The following is an 18,565-nucleotide window of genomic DNA, read 5'->3' as shown; positions in this document are numbered from 1 at the left end:
CTTTTTATATTAAAAACAAATAAGCAAGCCCTGCCCAGATTTAAAAAGTAACTCAAAAGTAACGTAACATATGACTTTCCATAAAAAGTAACCAAGTAGCGTAATTAGTTACTTTTTTATGGAGTAACACAATATTATAATACATTACTTTTAAAAGTTACTTTTCCCAACACATGGTCAAATTATCATAATCATAAGACACTGACTTACAGAAACCAATCATTTTTACTGGTTGGAGATTGCATTTTATTCTAGAAATGAAAACCTTGTGGCACATACAAAAACAATTTTTTTAAGCTCTACTCATAACCGCTAAAGAAATTAACAAAATATTCCATTTCATTTTTACTTCTAACTTACAGATACACAGTACACTGAACAAAGCAGTACAGAAAAAGACGGCATTTTAAAGTCAGTGCATCCATTCAGTCTTATTTCACACGGTATCAGTCCACACTGCTTTCTTCTGCTTCCTGAACCACATCCTCAGACTCATCTTTGGGCTGGTCAGCAACATCCACAGGCATCGCAGCTGACTCTTCCATGGGTTCGTCTGTCTTTTCTGAATTGGTTTCTGAGTTGGACTGTGATGGTTCCTCGGACACCTCCATCTGCTGAAGGTTAAAGTCATTGGTCAGCCAGTGCTATTCACTCCTGTATTTGTCTGCTTAGGTGCCATGAATGATGATGATAAAAATGTTTTACCTGCGCTGCAGCTTCAGACGTGATCTCCAGAGCAGCATGGTCTGTCTCTTCCTGCTCCATGGGTTCTTCTACTTCTTCCCTCCTGGCTGGGATCTGTTGTTGTTGTTGTGGTAGTGGTTCAGCAAACACTACGGGTGTCGGGGCTGGAGGTTCTGGTTGCGATACTGGTGCAGGCATTGATATATGCTTTGGTACTGGCACCTTAATAAACATAAGTTGGCAAGGAAGCGTTTTATTGATGGATTTTCCAAAGTTATGAACATTAAACTGTGTTTCTGTTCTTCATTAACAAAACAATTATGCGGAAACATCTGGGCTGAGTTTTAGTTTAAGCAAACCTGTTTGCTTTGACCTCATGTATCTGGTGTAAATGAATTTATGCTATTAATATGTTTTGCCTAGAATATTTACCATGCATACTCCTTGTATCTCTGTGTGTTGGAGGTTTAAGGTGAAAAATAAAAACTATGAAGGGGGCCCTTGGGTTTGCTGTAGCCTCAGGGCTCCATGTGTTCTTAATCCCCATGTGTTAAAGATCTGTCACTACTTCTGTGCCATTGCAACATACCTCTCTCTCTTCTATTATTTCTGGATGATGAGGTTCAGGTTGTGGTTCTGGTTCTGGCTTCCTGGTGTTGGCCTCCAGAACGGCCATTATAGATGCTGGAATGTGGGCTTGCTACAGAAACAATAAAACAACACGCTTAAATCAAAATAATTTGTGAAAATGTATAACAAGTTCTCAGGTCACAGGTTCAATAAATGTTCTCCTCTAAAGCACTTCACACACAAACTTTCCTACTATTCATATGCATGGTTTGATATGGAAACTCATTTCCACCACTGAATAAAATTTAAAAAAGGCAATTGCTAATTCTCACAATTCAGATTTTTTTTCTCAGAATTGAGAGATATAAACATGCAAGTGTGAGTTATAAAGTCAGAATTGCAAGATGTAAACTCACAATCCAAATTTTTTTTTTTTTAAAGAGTTGCACGGCAATAATTGAGATAAAAACATTACTTTTTTTTTTAAAGAATTGCGTGATATAAATTCAGAATTCACAGAAATAAAGTAAGAATTGTGTGCAAAACTCATAATTCAAAATGTTTTGTTTACAATTGCATGATATCAATTTACAATTGTGAGAAATAAAATAAGAATTGTGAGAAAACAAACATAGTTAAATTTTTTTAGAACTGCTGATAAATTCACAATTGTGAGAAAAAGAATTGTGAGAAAAACTCACAATTCAAAATTTTTTACTTTCAATTGCATGATATAAACTCACAATTGTGAGAAATTAAGTCAGAATTGTGAGATATAAACTCACAACTGAATTATAAAGTCCAACTTTGAGGAGAAAGTCGTCTGATGTTCTCAGAATTGTGAGTTTATCACGCAATTCTGGGAAAAATATAATTTATAAATAAACATTAATATTTTTTTTCAACTTAATTTTAGTTAAAGTTTTAGTCACTTTATGTTTTTGTTAACATTAACATTTCTAAATGGATATTACATGTTATTATATTAATACATATCAATCGTTTGAATCAGCTTTTTTCAGTTTTTAATTTAATTTTAGTTGACTTTTTAGTCATGTGCTTTTGGCATTTTTATTATTTTTTTATAGATTTTTATTTAACTTTATTTCAGTTAATTGTTTGTAATTTTAATATTTCTAATTATTTTATTAACATTTCTCATTTTCTTTAATATTTAGATTTTATTTCAGCTTCATTTTAATGAATTCAAGCTGTTTTTAATAGTTTAATTAATTTGGCTGTCTAATACTATTTCATGCTTTCTGATTTATTTACACTGCTAAAGAGTTGGACTCTCAAGTCTCAAAAAACGTTTTTTTTTTTTTTCTGAGTATGGCCATAAATGACATCATAAATGGGGTAGATCTGATAAAACTAAAGACTCCTTGTGATACGCACCTGGTGAGGGGTGAAGGAGTGAACGTGCTGTAGAAGGGGCTCCCTCATCTCCGGGCAGCGCTCAAACACACTAGCCAGTTGTGGTGGAGGCAGCTGGAGGAGAACATTGTAGGACTGGGGTTTGGTGCGCTGACAGCACTTTACAAAGCCCTCCCACACTTTAGGATACTTCCACACCTGTACAATCAATCAACAGCCCATCAGTAAATTAGCAAATGATTATAAATGCGAGATGAGTACGATGAGATTATGTACGAGAACTGCGGCAATAATGACCATAAAGGGTTCAGTGCATTGACCTGTTTGAGAATGAGCCGGGCTAAGATGTTCATGACGAAACCAGCAAGGCGAGGATACATAGTGAGAGACTGGATGACCGTACGCATCAGCAATATGGGAAGAGGGGTCTGCTCCATCAACTGCTGCATCACCACAGCCAGCACCTCAGACGTGTACACATTCTTCTCCCCAAAACACAGGTTAGTGGCTACAAAGAGAACAACATGGAAAGTGGGAAAAACATTAAAAGAGAACTCCACTTCCAGAACAACAATTTACAAATAATATACTCACCCCCTTGTCATCCAAGATGTTCATGTCTTTCCGTCTTCAGTCATAAAAAAAATTGTTTTTTTAGGAAAACATTTCAGCATTTTTCTTCATATAATGGACTTCAGTTGTGCCTCCGATTTTGAATTTCCAAAATGTAGTTTAAATGCAGCTTCAAAAGGCTCTAAACGATCCCAGCCGAGGAAGAAGGGTCTTATCTAGCGAAGCGATCGGTCATTTTTTTTTGAAAAATAAATTTTTTATACTTTTTAAAGCACAAAAGCTCATGTAGCACAGGCTCTGGGATGTGCGTTCTTGATTGATTTGTTCATTTTGAATGGATCTTTAATGTGACTCGGGAAGAACGAGGCGTCTCAGGGAGTGATTCGTTCAGTCGCACATGCACAACATCCTATTAGGTTCTGTACTGGAATTAGTTCACCTGTTTCGAGTCTTCGGTTTTTCGAGTCGTTCATTCATCTTATGGGGCTGTCCCGTGATGAACGAACGACTCAAACCCGAAATCTTGTCAGATAAGAGGTAAGGTGAGCTAAAAGACTAAAGACCCAGGTAAACAATGAATTAATCTTTTCTGTTTCTTATAGGATTACAGTTTTGTCTTGTTTGTAATGTGATCAACATTTGTATAAGAAGTAGATGTGTTAGGGAGGTAACACGTAAAATTTGTATTATATTTTGCTAAAATGAATGAAATGACTCGAAAAATTTCGTTCATTTTCACGTCTAAGTTCATCGTCTGTGTACTCAGGCTCCAGTAGAAAATGGCGAAAAATCTTATTTTCTCATACAACTTCAGAATCGTTGTAGGAATTTTGAGCTTTTTTGCGCTATTTTCATCTTCCGGGTTTAAAATCTACATTGTGTTGACGTCACAGTTTGTGACGTGGCAACAGACTATAGTACTTCGATGACACGTTGGTGTCTCATAATTATTCATGAGGCTGCATGTTTTTATCCTATGAGAAGACGCTTCTGCTAATTATTCACGACAGCGAGTTGATTTGCTACACGCTAATTAAAAAGTAATATAATTTAAGGTTAAAAAGTATATAATTTTACATTTTGTTTGTTTGTTTTTTTTTTAGAAAATGACTAATTGTTTTGTTAGAAAAGCAAACCTCAGCTGGAATCGTGTAGAGCCCTTTGCCGCTGCAATGAAAGTGCAATTTGGACTTTCAACCTGTTGGCCACCATTTAAGTCCACTATATGGAGAAAAATCCTTGAATGTTTTCCTCAAAAACCTTAATTTCTTTTCGACTGAAGAAATAAAAACATGAACATCTTGGATGACATGGGGGTAAGTACATTATCTAGAAGTGAACTAACCCTTCAACTAATTTTCCTGAAAGAAAAAGATGCAAAAGGATGGATTTATGTGCATGGATTCAAATGAATGTGAGATGATACCTTTAATGATTGACTTCATGTCACACTTGGAGGAGTCAATGTTGTGTAGGGCGATGAGGAGCTCTCCAGGAGTGAGTGGAGACATGGAGGAACTGCCCTCACCTACAGAACAGACAAACCCTTAAGTTCACTAGAATTCTACTAATCTAGAGCAAAGCATAACATTTAAATGATACATGATAATATTGAAAGGAAAGAACCTTTGCCAAACCTATAATACATAATATAAGATGAAAACCACTTTTCTTAGCACTAGCACCACACATGCAAAAGAAAATGAAGAGGTATTACTGTGTTGAGTGCCCAGGAGTCTGTTGAACACCTCCTTCACCACGATGGGATTGAGTTTGATGAGTTTGGGTAGAGCCTGGATCACCTCATTCTGTTCAACACAATCAAGACAGCATTATAAAAGCAGTCTCCAGAGCCCTTCCTATTTTAAACTTGCCTTTTAACTGCACTTAATCAAGCCAGTGCAATTTTTAAATCATGGGCTGGGAAAAATAATGTGGAAAAATCTAGGGTGTGTTAAAAATAATTCATATAATTAACACAGCAATTCATTCAAGTCAAAATATAAAAAACAAGTAATTTGCAGTTTATGCCTCGCTTTCAATTTTACTGTAATGTTAACTGGTTATTATTACACCTTCTATAACAAGTAAGTGAAAAAAAAAATTCATAGAGGGACATCAGCGAAACGGGCCCTTACTTACAGGACTTAATGAAAAATTAAGTATTAAGTAATTAAGCAAATTAAATATTGTTTTTATGTTGTTTCCATATTAATTTGGAGATCCAATGTGAGATATGTTAATCATTACAAATTTCAAGCCTAGTTCAGAACTGTTGAAAACTCCATTTAAGGCCATGTGTTATTGTTTTTATTATGTGCAAGGCACTTCACTTGTTTAACAACAGCTCTTAATTAGGGCAAACTGAGAATGAAAACAGGCAAGAAAACCTTGAAGAAGGACAGATGAGATGAGACTAACCTTCTCCAGGCCATTGATGACTGGGATGAGGAAACGAACATCTGGTACTCGCTTATGATAAAGATCCCTCACCCTCTCCACCAGCTCAGGAGATGGTGGCACTGTGAACATAAAACAATCCACAAAGAGCAACATTTACTATACAGAGGTGCAAATACAGAAACATTCACTCTTACTCTCATTTATACACACACACACACACACACACCTTTATCAGTGAGTATGTGCAAACAGCGAGTGACCAGCGTCTCTGCTCCTTTAGGACAGTTCTCCACCAAGAGTAGCAGGTCAGGAGAGCTCATTCCCATTCCTCTTATCTATATATAAAAAAATAATTAATTAATTAAAATGATAAAAAATTTAAACTTTTAAATGCAATCCTAATTAGAGTCTCTTCTATTTTAGTCCACATCTGTAAGCTGTAAAACCAGTTTTATGCTAGTGTACAGTGATGTTATTAACTAAAATTAAAACTTTAAAAAATGATTTTATTTAATGGAAAAAAGCTGAAATTGAATTCAAATTCAAATAGAGAAAAAAAAACAAATGAAATAAATATAGCTTAATAATGAAGGAAGCATATAAAACTAAAATGAAAATTCTAAATGCAATAATAAATATAGCATTTAGTTAAAAATAAATAAAAATCAAAATATTAATAACTAATACAATAGTATAAAAAATACTACTAAAATAACAATGTAGTGCACTCCTAAAATGCTGCTAAAAACTTTTAACATATATATGACCCTGGACCACAAAACCAGTCATAAGCTCATTTTTTTTTTTAAAATGAGATTTATACATCATCTGAATAACTAAGCTTTCCACTGATGTATGCTTCGTTAGGACAGAACAATGTTTGGCCGAGATAAAACTATTTGAAAATCTGGATCCTGAGGGTGCAAAAAAAAAAAAAAAAAAAAAAAAAAAAAAAAAAGTAAATATTGAGAAAATCGCCATTAAAGTTGCCCAAATGAAGTTCTTAGTAATGCATATTACTAATCAAAAATTAAGTTTTGATATATTTACGGTAGGAAATTTACAAAATATCTTCATGGAATATGAACTTTATTTAATATCCAAATGATTTTTGGCATAAAAGAAAAATCTGTAATTGTGACCCATATTGTTGGCTACTGTTTCGAATACACCCGTGCTACTTACGACTGGTTTTGTTGTCCTGGGTCACATATGCATTCAAAATTAAATAAAAACAATGACCAATTTTGTCCAGGGGTGTCCACAAATTTTAACCAACACAATGCCCTCAAGAAATGAGAATGATACCTTTCCTAAAAACCACTTGCAACAAGGCAAATGATGTGATTTAGTTCATTTCAGTTTACATGCTATTTTAATGCACATGAAGCACCAACAAATAAAACTCTTAAACAAAACCCCCCCCTCAAGTCAGCATGATGAAAAGCTGAAAAGTTAAAAAATAAAATATAAAAAAAATATATATATATATATATAAAATCCTCTCATCAAATTTTGGATGAGAAGGTCTTACAGGCTGTTCGATGACCCTGAGCACACTGCGTTTGATGTCGGCGATGGCCTCGGTGTAGACAGCAGCCAGCTCGTGCACCAGACGATGGTTGAGGGGCAGGAGGGAGAGATAGAGGTAAAGGCACTGGCGCACCGTCTCCTCTGTCCAGGGAGCCGCCACCTCTGAAGACACAACACAAGTCAACATTACTGACACAAGTTATTGACACTACTTTATCATAGTAACAATTAAATTTCTTTCTATATGAAGGTAATTTAAAGAAGTAGTTCACTTTCAGAACACAAATTTACAGATAACGTAAATTATGTCATCCAAGTCTTTCTTTCTTCAATCACAAAAAAATTATGTTTTTTGAGGAAAACATTTCAGGATTTTTCTCCATATAGTAGACTTCTATGGTGCCCGCAAGTTTGTTTTGCTAAATAAGACCCTTCTTCCTCAGCTGGGATCGTTTAGATCCCTTTGAAGCTGCATTTTGCAAGTTCAAACTCACAGGCACTATTGATGTCCACTATATGGAGAGAAGTCCTGAAATGTTTTCCTCAAAAAAACAATTTCTGACTGAAGAAAGAAAGACATGACCATCTTGGATGACAAGGGGGTGAGTAAATTACCTGTAAAGTTTTGTTCTGGAAGTGAACTTCTCCTTTAATACACAAGTATGAGCACCTAGGCCATGAACCTACTTAATTATATAAAAAAAACTGGGATAGATCTGAAGACTAGGAAAAGTCTTTGAACCTGTATCCTCTCCTGCTCCAAACAGAAGAGAAGGTGGGTTTGGATGGACCAGAAACTGCATGTAGGTGAGAGCGAACTTCTCAATACAGTCTTTCAAATGTTCCTTCTCATACATGCGCTTGATGAAGCTGAGAGCAGTGGACCGCACCTGAACATCAGTGGGGATTGTTATTATACTACTATAAAATGAATTCATGAAACAATGAATGACAGATGATTAGAGGTTAACCTTTTCTTTTTCATGAGAGCTGAGGTTGAGAAGGACATTGAGGTACTGGTACTGTCTGGAGGGGCGTTTGAGAATGAGCTCCTTTAATGTGGACATCCCCAGGTAAACACGTGACTGAAAGACAAATAAGGAACATTAGAGTTTCTTACAAGATGATTAAATATGTAAATGTACATTCAGATGATGACACGCCATTTGTTGATAAGAAAAAAAAACTATGAACGATGGCATCAGAAACTTATAATGGGGTTAAGTATGGTAGTGTGGCTGACCTCGTCCTCACAGTAGCGTTGAATCACCTCCAGCGCAGAATCTGTAATGACCGGAGCCTCCAACACAAGCTTTGTAAAAAGCCTGTGATAAATTAAATATGAAATACGTGAGCCTGAACCACAAAACCATTCATAAGTAGCACAGGTATATTTGTAGCAATAGCCAAAAATACATTGTATGGGTCAAAATGATTGATTTTTCATTTCCAAAATCATTAGGATATTAAGTAAAAGATCATGTTCCATGAAGATATTTTGTAAAGTACCATAAATATCAAAACTTAATTTTTGATTAGTAATATCCATTGCTAAGACAACTTTAAAGATGATTTTCTCAATATTTAGATTTTTTTGCACCCTCAGATTCCAGATTTTCAAACAGTTGTATCTCAGCCAAATATTGTCCTATCCTAACAAACCGTACATCAATTGAAAGCTTATTTATTCAGATGATGAATAATTCTAAATTTAAAAAAACTGACCCTTATGACTGGTTTTTGTGGTCCAGGGTCATATATAATCAGCGATTAAAGGATTCAGGTGACAAAAAGGTTCAGAGATTGTATCATGCATCATGAATGTGCCATCTGTAGTGTTATGAGATGATTCTCACCCATCTCTCTGCTCAGGTTTCTCCTGCAGGCCGGACAACAGTGTGAACAGACAGTGCTCATAACTGTCCAGAGAGCCGGAGGGCTCCTGACTCAGGTATTCATTGTACTCGTGGTACAGCAGAGAAAAGGCCAGCTCACTTCTGCCCCGCATATCCTCCAAAATAAAATGCAGCAAGTCATTTTTCTTCCCGCCCTCAAACTGGGTCACCAACCGTGCAAGCAGCTTCACACGGACCTAGGAAAAGATAAAAAGACAGAGATGTGGACTTAGTAGAACGGATATGGTACCTGAGGTGGCAAGCACCGAAAAGCAGACTTACGTGGGACATCCCACTCTGTGCAATGGCCTTTTCTGATTGGAGAATCCGCCTGATAGCCATGTTGGTGAGTTTAGCAATCTGATCCTCTGAAAACGGCTGCACCACGTCAGCCAATTTGAACACTTTTTTTCTGCCACTGGTGCCAGGAGCTCTAAAAAAGGGTTAATGGGTGGGGAAAAAAAGAAAGAAAAAAAGATCAATCAAACTAGATGATTAAAACTAGAAACAACACAAATACCCATTAGGGGTTGCTAATATTTATTTCTGTATTTATAACTCTTTGTGTGTATGTTGTACTCTTACTTGGGCTGTGTAGTGGGCAGTATAGGCTCTGGAAGCTTCTTGATCTGAGGTGCGTCTTCAGTGACAGGGCTCTTGTAGGCCGCTGGTGCCCCTACCACTGAGATGGCTTGACCCAGGGACACTGCAGACAGTTTGCGGATGATGAGAGGGTCTTTGGAGCTGGATTCACCCGCTCCGCCATCTTCCTCCTTCACCTCTTCATCTCGAGCCTTACACAGCTCCAGCCCTGTCAAAGAGGAGAAAGAGGATATAACGTCCAACATGTAAAGCTGTGCTACACACAAACCCTCTCACCGTCTTTTCAGCTGACTAAAGGAGGTTATCTCTCCTTGCTTTTAAAGAACGATCACCTCACCTGGTCCCAGTCCAGCTGCAGTCATCTGTGTGGCCATCAGCCTGGCTAAATGTTTGATCTGGGCATCAGTGCCGGCCGATTCTACAGGTGTGTATGTGGCTTGGAAAGAGGCCGGCATCACTTCAGGCAGGTAAACCATACTGATGAGAACCTGCATTGAAACAAAACAGAAAATGAAGTTAACACAGATACAGCTGAAATCAAAAGTTTACATACACCTTGCAGAATCTGCAAAATATTACTTATTTTACAAAAATAAAAGGGATCATACATAACGCATGTTATTTTTTATTTAGTACTGACCTAAATAAGTTATTTTACATAAAAGACGTTTACATATAGTCCACAAGACAAAACAATGTTGTTGTTGTTGTTGTTGTTACCTGAATGATCCACAGCTGTGTTTTTTTGTTTAGTGATAGTTGTTAATGAGTCCCTTGTTTGTCCTGAACAGTTAAACTGCCTGCTGTTCTTCAGAAAAATTCTTCAGGTCCCACAAATTCTGCTTTTTCAGCATTTTTGTGTATTTAAACCCTCTTATGACTGTATGATTTTGAGATCCATCTTTTCACACTGAGGACAACTGAGGGACTCATATGCAACTATTACAGAAGGTTCAAACACTCACTGATGCTCCAAAATGAATAACAATGTGGAATGGAGATGTGCACATTTTTCTTATTTTGCCTAAATATATTTTTTTAATTTAGTACTGCCCTTCAGAGGCTACATAAGATACTTATATGTTCCCCAGAAGACAAAGTAAGTTAAATTTACCCTGATCTTTAAATTCAAAAAGTTTTCACCCCCGACTCTTAATGCATCGAAACAAGGGACTCAACAACTATCACTAAAAAAAAATATAGCTGTGGATCATTCAGGTAACACAGTGTTAAGAATCAATTTTAAAAAATCCAAATTGTTTTATACATATTTTGGACTGTGGGTGGCACCATTTCCTCAATGACGTGAAATGGTGAATGGGCACCAGGTGAGCTACTGACGTGACCTGTTGTTATTTTTACCGCAACACAACTCGGAAAATAAAATACTGATATGACCACAGCTACTGAAAGAGCTTACAGGTGGAGATGGATATAAGCATAGGCTTCAACCAAATGCCGTACCATCAATCTTTCCCCACAGAGTGTCTACACACCCCCAGACATCAAGTGAAATCAAGCATCGGCAAATTTACATCCTGCCAGGATGGTATTTAGCATTGTTTTAGAGTTTCAGCTGTGGTCGACTAAAAGCCTTAAAGGCAAAGGCAAAGTGGAGAGAACAAAGACGCGGGTCTTTAGAAAGTTTTTTTCTTCCACAGGTATCTTCCCATTCTTTTTTTCTCTTCTTATCTCTTGGAAAGCAGTGAAGTACACCGCTTCTCTTGTTGCCCTTCAACTGAAAATTCCAACCAAAAGCCGCACAATGTGGCATCATATCAGTATTTTATTTTACGAATTGTGCTGCCATAAAAATAGCAACAGGCAGTGGCAGTAGCACACTGAGTGCATCCATTTCACAACATTGAAATAATGGCGCCCCCATAGTCCAAACACATAAAATGTTTAAATACAAATTTTTCATGGGTTTTCTACTACATATTTCAGTAAGAGACATGATTTATGTTACATTAAGCCATACAAGTCTTTATACCAGGGGCTCCCTTTAAAGATCTCCCTGCAGTTTTCCACCAAAATAAAGCTTGCGGCTTTTTAATGTTTGTAAGTGATGAATGCGAGACTAGGGCTGGACGATTTTATCGATTCTGCGATATAAATCGATATTTTTTTTCCAAAGAAAGTATCGATTTTTTAGCCGCGAGTATCGATACATACGTCCCATTCAAAACCCCCGTGTTGTTTACCCCCGTTCGCGTTGCAGGAAGAGCGATTTGGTCAGCCAGCCGCTAGTGTTGCTGTAGAGCAAGTTACCCGTACTAACTTTACACAGACGCAGATGTCTACCTCTTCCTGTTTACCAAGTCAGAGCAAGGATATTCAGAGAATGGCGGCGAATATAAATCCACCACCCGCCTGCTTAAAAGCAGATGTGTGGGAGCACTTTGGTTTTAAAAAAAAGAAGGAAAGCAACGACTTGGATAAAAGCATCGCGGTTTGTAAGCTATGTGGCACTAACGTTAAATATTCCGGCAATACCACAAATTTACGAGCGCACCTAAAACGTCACCACCTGGACAAGTTTATGCTTACGGAGGACCCAAAGCAGCAGCGGCTTGTAAGCTTGTAAGCTACAGTTTGCACGGTTTCAATAAATGGAACTAATTTTCTCAACACATCTTTGATTAATTTTGTCCAGCATTTATTTTGCAAGCTGTCTGATGTTTTTTGAGTTTATTTCAATTAATTCAATCCAAGTAAACGAAACACTCACAAGATGTCACCAAAATCACTCTGTCTCTTTTAAATCTATCAGAAAATGATGTAAGCGTATCGAATTATATAGAATCGTATCGAATTATATCGAATCATATCGTTGGCTAAATATTGTGATATATATCGTATCGTGAGCTGAATATCGTGTATTGTATCGTATCGTGAGATTAGTGTATCGCTACAGCCCTATGCGAGACATGCTTTTTGTAAGTTGTAGTGTAAAATACAATACTATAATTATTAAATATTCATTTTTGAAATTTACAGTACTCCTAATTTGTATTAATACTGTCATCTTCATGTTTTATAATGAGTTCAAAATTAATTTATTTAGGTTTTTTAAATATAATAATAAAAACAATTTATTACTTAAATTAGCCATAGTACGCACCAGGTTGGCCACATTATCTGGGCTCAGCAGAGGTAAAAGGAACTCAGCTGTGAGATCGATGGCTGATTGGGTGCCAACGGAGGAGGATGGTTTTGGCGTGACGACTGGAGCTGGTTCCTCCTTATCCTCATCATCCTCCACTAGGGGGGCCTCTGCAAGCACAAACAAGACATTATTCCTGTTTCTTTCAATTAATCAATCAGTGCCAACAACTGACCCACCAAGCTCATTAAGACAGCAACTCACCCATTTTGATCCTCTTGCCCTCAACATAAGGCTCATGGTGGAGTCTCTTACGGGGCTGTACGGTGGCTGGCGTGCAGCGGGTGATCTCGCTCTGAGACATGCCGAGGTCCAGCAGCAGAGTGGAAATCTGGCCCTGGAAGTCCACACTACTGGGGTGCTTCAGTACCGAGACCAGGTGGAGCTTCAGGTTCTTGCGCACGCTGCTCACTTGAGACTTAGCCAAAGTAGGGGGCAGGTTAGCTGCGGAGCACAGCAAAAAGATTAAGAACAAAAGCAATCAGTAGATTTGTGATCAACTTTGAATAATGTGAGGGGACGGAACTCACCATGTAGCGTCTCATAGGCCTGAACCACCTCAGACATGAACATGGGGCGCTGTCTGGCCAGCGTGGCCAGTGATCCCAGTGCAGTGGTGAGATTAATGCTGGAGATGGCAGGATGCACCATGAACTTTAATAGCTGCTCCAGAGCCGACTTACCCTCCTCACATAAGGTGTCTTAAAGCAGGACAGGAGGAAGGAAGGAAGATGGGGAGAGAAGAAAAGGAAGCAAAAATAAAGAATGAACATGTTTTTGTAAAACATTTAAAGGTTTTGACATTAGGGCAGTACACTTTGGGGTGATTTTTCTCATAAAAATAATGATTGCAGGGAAAAAAAGACTGCAAGTTTGATGTGCTTGGATGCACAATTTGGCCAAAATTTTTTGTGATTACACAGTTGAGGTCAAAAGTTTACATACACCTTGCAGAATCTGCAAAATGTTAATTTTTTTTTACCAAAATAGGAGGGATCATACAAAATGCATGTTATTTTTTATTTAGCACTGACCTGAGTAAGATATTTCACATAAAAGGCGTTTACATATATCCAGAGTCAAGATAAAATAATAGTTTAATTTATAAAAATGGCCACATTCAAAATTTTACATACACTTGATTCTTAATACTGTGCTGTTTTCTGAATGATCCACAACTGTGTTTTTTGTTTAGTGATAGTTGTTGATAAGTCCTTTGTTTGTCCTGAACAGATCTAATTCAGAAATATCTTATTCAGGTGTAAATAAAATAACATTTTGTATGATCCCTCTTATTTTGGTCAAATAATTAACATTTTGCAGACTGTGCAAGGTGTATGTAAACTTTTGACTTATTTAGTCAAAACTTTTGATTTATTTAATTAAATTGACAATCATATTGAAAATGTGTTCAAAAACGTGATTCTGCTCTTACCATATCGAATATATGTGTGGTCTCTGGGGATTTTGTCCAGACTGATATCTCCCTCTTGTTTCTTGGGTGTGTCAGAGTCAGGCGTTCGTGGTGACAGAGTGATGATGAGGGACTCTGTGAATTTGATGGCGTGAGTGCGAACTCCATCGTTATCTGAGTCCAATAATGCAAGAACATCCTCTTTCATCTGGGTCATCATATCCCAGCATGCCTCCTGTATGTCTGAGACACTCTTAGTGCGCACCAGCCACTAACAGGACAAATACAGAACATGACAGTCAAACACTTAAAAATATCATCCCAGGCAAACAGTTAAGACTGTATATATATGTGAAAATAAATGATACCTGTAAAGCCACTTTGTAAAGCTGTGTGAGCGTCAGAATGGCCTTCTTCACCACATTCACACTCTCATCTTTCATCAGCATGTTCAGGTTCGCAATCAGCCTCAGCAGAAGCTCATTGTCTCTTTTACTGAATGAACAAGAAGAGACTCTTTAGGGACTGGTCATGATAGCTATATGAAGTATTGAACTTAAAGAAATTTGTATTAAGTGCTGTATGAGTCAATCTCTCTCAAGTGGTCCGATGAAGATTACTTGACCATTTTTAATTTTCCTAGTCTGGTTTTGAATAATTATCTCTATGCTTTGTATTGCAAAACCAGCATTTTTTTCTTTTTGTTTTACTTTGTTCAAACACAGCAACTGTCTTTGTGTCTTGGCTTAAAACTAATTTCATTTCATTTTTTCTCTGATGGGAGTACCAGACAGGAAGCTGAAATTGCAGTTCAAATGTTTGGAACCAGTAAGACTTGTAATGTTTTTAAAGACGTCTCTTATGCTCATCAAGGCTGCATTTATTTAATCAAAAATACAGGAGAAAAAAAAAAAAAAAAAGTAATATTGTGAAATGTTATTACAATATAAAATAATGGTTTCTATTTTAATATACTTTATAAAAATATAATTTATTCCTGTAATGCAAAGCTGAATTTTCATCAGCTGTTATTCCAGTCTTAAGTGTCACATGATCCTTCAGAAATCATTCCCATATGCTGATTTATTATCAATGCTGGAAACAGTTGTGATGGCAAATATTTATTTGGAACCTGTGATTCTTTTTTCAGGATTATTTGATGAATAAAAAGTTTGAACAGCATTTATTCAAAATAGAAATCTTTTCTAACAATATAAGTCTTCACTATCACTTTTTGATATTTAACACATCCTTGCCGAATAAAAGTATTAATTTCTTTAAGAAAAAAAAGAAAAAAGAAAGAATAAAAATTTACTGACCACAAACATACAATATACAATACTGTTCAAGACATTTTTTTTAATAAATGCTGTTCTTTTTAGCTTTTTATTTATCAAAGAATCCTGAAAAAAATATCACCGGCTCCAAAAAATATATTGAAACTGTTTCAACACTGATAATAAATCAGCATATTAAAAATGATTCGGACGGATCATGTGACACTGAAGACTGGAGTAATGATGCAGAAAATTCATCTTTGATCACAGGAATAAATTAGATTTTAATGTATATTAAAATAGAAAAAACTTTATTTTACATTGTAATGATATTTCACAATATTACATTTTTTCTGTATTTTTTATCAAATAAATGCAGCCTTGATGAGCATAAGAAACTTCTCTAAAAACATTAAAAATCTTACTGATTCCAAGCTTTTGAACAGCAGTGTAAGTCAACTATGATAGCATTCTGATGTAACAATTTTGAGTTTGTGATTCTAACCAATTTTACAAGTTTTGGAGCAATTGAGATGAACTGACTTGTATCTAAGGTTAACCAGTACTCACCATGCCTCCTCAATGAATCCGATGACAAACTTTCGCACCTCAATTGACTTATCAGTCTGAAATGCGATGATTTCCTGTTGAGAATAGATGAAAGTGTAAATTTAATGTCTGTGTTGGCTAATCTACCTGCATACACAAGCTGGTGAAGATACAGAATCTGAAGTACAGATTGCACTCACATCCAGAAAATTATCGAGCAATGAAGGGTCCTTGTTGATAATCAACTCCTGCACCTAATAATAAAAAGATAGAGAACAGAACAACATAATCATGAAAACTAAGCATTTTTTTTTCATCTTTAAGACAATATGAAAAGCATTTCAAACCTGTTTGAGAACAATAAGCTTTTCCTCTGTAGAAATGAGGGCTGCCTGATTTAGCAATTCCACCACCTGATGGAGAAATGCAATCAACGTCAAACTGGCAAATGTCACAGCAATAACTAGCGCAGTTACTTATTAGTAATGATGTCCCGGTGTATTACCTTCTCGCTGGTGGTCATGTCAAAGGTTGTGTCGCTCTCATTGCTGTAGGCCACGCTGCCATGTGCTTGTTCTCCCATGCCTGACGCCATCACGATAAATTCTAAAGAAAAGAGCATCACAGGTCTTCATAGACGGTTCACAAAGATTGAAAATTGAGCACAATTTCAAGGTAAGCACATTTCCATATTAACATGTGGGTTTTTTCTTGATAGTGATTTCACTTTACAGAATACCAGTATACCAGTCATTTAAAGTAATATCTTCTCACAGCTCAATGCACTTTTCATGTACTTACCTTTACCTCTGTCCATGATTTTCTTAAACCCGAAGGCAATACATTAAAGGCAATACATTAAAGGCAACCATTGTTTTTTTCCCAGCACTGATCATTTTTGAGATTATGCTCCCATAACATGTCTTATTTCAGACTAGTGGAAACAAAACATCCAAAATATATTTTAAGTGTTATTTTACTACACCTTATCTACTTGTGTCTGTAGATTTCAATTACATTCAAAATGAGCCAGACATCTCCATTTCAGTAGCACTTCCATACATCAAACCTTCCTATTTTATTCTGCAGGTTTTAACAGAGGGGTTTGTTCATACATAACACAATTTGCCTAATTCACATAACATTTTATTACAGGATTTTTAGAGTGATAAAAAAGAGATATCTAAAACCCCTCTTTAAAAACCTTTAACTCTAAAGTTCAGATTAAAGTTTTGGAAATATGCAAAATAGTGTAGAATTAATTAAATAATGCCTCACTTGCATAAACATTACCGAAAACTTGGAATACAAAACAATTGTCTCAAAGTACTACAGCAATATTGTTTATTAATAAACCGGTGGTATAGTGATATCTATTCAATAAAATGTTTAGAGAATGAGAATGCCAATAAGTTTACCCTAATTTACAAAGGTCAACTGTCAGTTCAGCCATATGGTTATTTAGGCAAATATAATAATTCTGCAAGATGCTCACTACATTACAGAAATAAACAACAACTAGGATTATTACAGCATATTATAATATTATAATACAGCATGTACTTAATATCTTAAATATGACTTAAACATTAGGACCATTATGTTCTGTTGCAAACTGACAGAAAATATATTATTGCTGAGACTTTTTTGATCACATCTGATTACAGATTAAACAGATATTACAGCCTTATGGATTCTTGTCCGATTTAATGAGGTAAAGTATTGTAATCAGACACGTACACATTAGACAGTACACTTGCTCTACATTATTCAGCATCTCCAAAGGCAAACTGTGGCGTTTTCTCATGCATAACTTGCTGATAAAAATTACTCAATTAAAAGTCAATTTAAATTTTGACATTAGCTAAAATTCACAACGGATGTATGTTTTGAAATGTGTGTTTGTGTCAAGAAACATGTTCAATCAATATGAAAACAAAATTTCAGTTTCTGATTGAATGAATGAATGAATGAGTAGACCCGAGTTTCAAAAACGAAAATTTACTCCGGTAAATACTGTAAAAGTGAGCAACACTGTCCATAATGCAGATAAAAGTGCTAAAATAATTTTTAGGACTACATACTGAAATAGTAGCTCGTTAATTTCTCACATAATTGGGCTAACAGTAGCTAGATTAGTTAGTATTATAAAACAGGTTTTCTGGCTATCCTAAAATAGCAACTTTAGTAAATTATAAGTATCACACTTAACTCAATTAAAAAAAATCCTTTTACATTCTATAAAATGTGGGGAAATAAAGATTAATATTAATACAAACCTGTCAGTTAGCATTGACGCTAATAAGCGAGCATTTAAAGATCAAAACAGTTAGAAAGCACAAAACGTATTTTACCTTACTCAGCCTTTCTGGTGATAACTTCTCACGTGGGAATTAAATATCCATATAATTCATTTTGATACAAATTCACCAGTACTAGCAGTTACTTTTGCAAAGTACTCATTTGCGCCATGCTAAGAGGAGCACAATCTACTTCCGGTGTTAAGCGTAAACGCGAGGTT

At 36.1% G+C, this 18,565-nt stretch overlaps 1 protein-coding gene across 2 annotated transcripts; it reads right to left on the bottom strand.

The window, feature by feature from the left end:
- Positions 1-222: 222 nt before the first annotated feature.
- On the bottom strand, positions 223-18,562 carry sympk (symplekin). Of its 2 annotated transcripts, XM_051110798.1 has the most exons (28): positions 18,399-18,560; positions 16,846-16,978; positions 16,550-16,650; positions 16,392-16,457; positions 16,245-16,298; positions 16,066-16,139; positions 14,587-14,713; positions 14,240-14,489; positions 13,335-13,505; positions 13,009-13,248; positions 12,763-12,914; positions 9,976-10,126; positions 9,621-9,846; positions 9,318-9,468; positions 8,997-9,232; positions 8,384-8,465; positions 8,112-8,225; positions 7,883-8,030; positions 7,142-7,302; positions 5,834-5,942; positions 5,626-5,726; positions 4,922-5,012; positions 4,631-4,732; positions 2,952-3,139; positions 2,653-2,829; positions 1,274-1,384; positions 706-906; positions 223-614 (listed from the first exon to the last, which is right to left on the bottom strand). In XM_051110798.1, exons 2-28 carry the CDS (start codon positions 16,859-16,861, stop codon positions 447-449), a joined length of 3,768 nt encoding a protein of 1,255 aa, XP_050966755.1. In that variant the 5' UTR covers positions 16,862-16,978; positions 18,399-18,560; the 3' UTR covers positions 223-446. The 2 variants fall into 2 exon arrangements, with proteins under 2 accessions (XP_050966755.1, XP_050966756.1); XM_051110799.1 differs by lacking the exon at positions 16,846-16,978 and having other exon boundaries at positions 18,399-18,562.
- Between the last annotated feature and the right edge of the window lie 3 nt (positions 18,563-18,565).

This window comes from Labeo rohita, chromosome 5 (assembly GCF_022985175.1).
Source record: "Labeo rohita strain BAU-BD-2019 chromosome 5, IGBB_LRoh.1.0, whole genome shotgun sequence".
NCBI classification, from domain to species: Eukaryota; Metazoa; Chordata; class Actinopteri; order Cypriniformes; family Cyprinidae; genus Labeo; species Labeo rohita.
Note: the sequence above shows the minus strand (reverse complement) of the source record. Positions and strands in the feature narration are given on the sequence as shown.

Bases quoted from the DNA above. Each gene is read 5' to 3' on its own strand.
- sympk (XM_051110798.1), bottom strand. The intron at 7,303-7,882 runs GTTCAAAGACTT...TTGTGTCTTCAG, and splicing joins TGGAGCAGGAGAGGATACAG to AGGTGGCGGCTCCCTGGACA. The intron at 1,385-2,652 runs GTGCGTATCACA...TTGTTTCTGTAG, and splicing joins ACTCCTTCACCCCTCACCAG to CAAGCCCACATTCCAGCATC.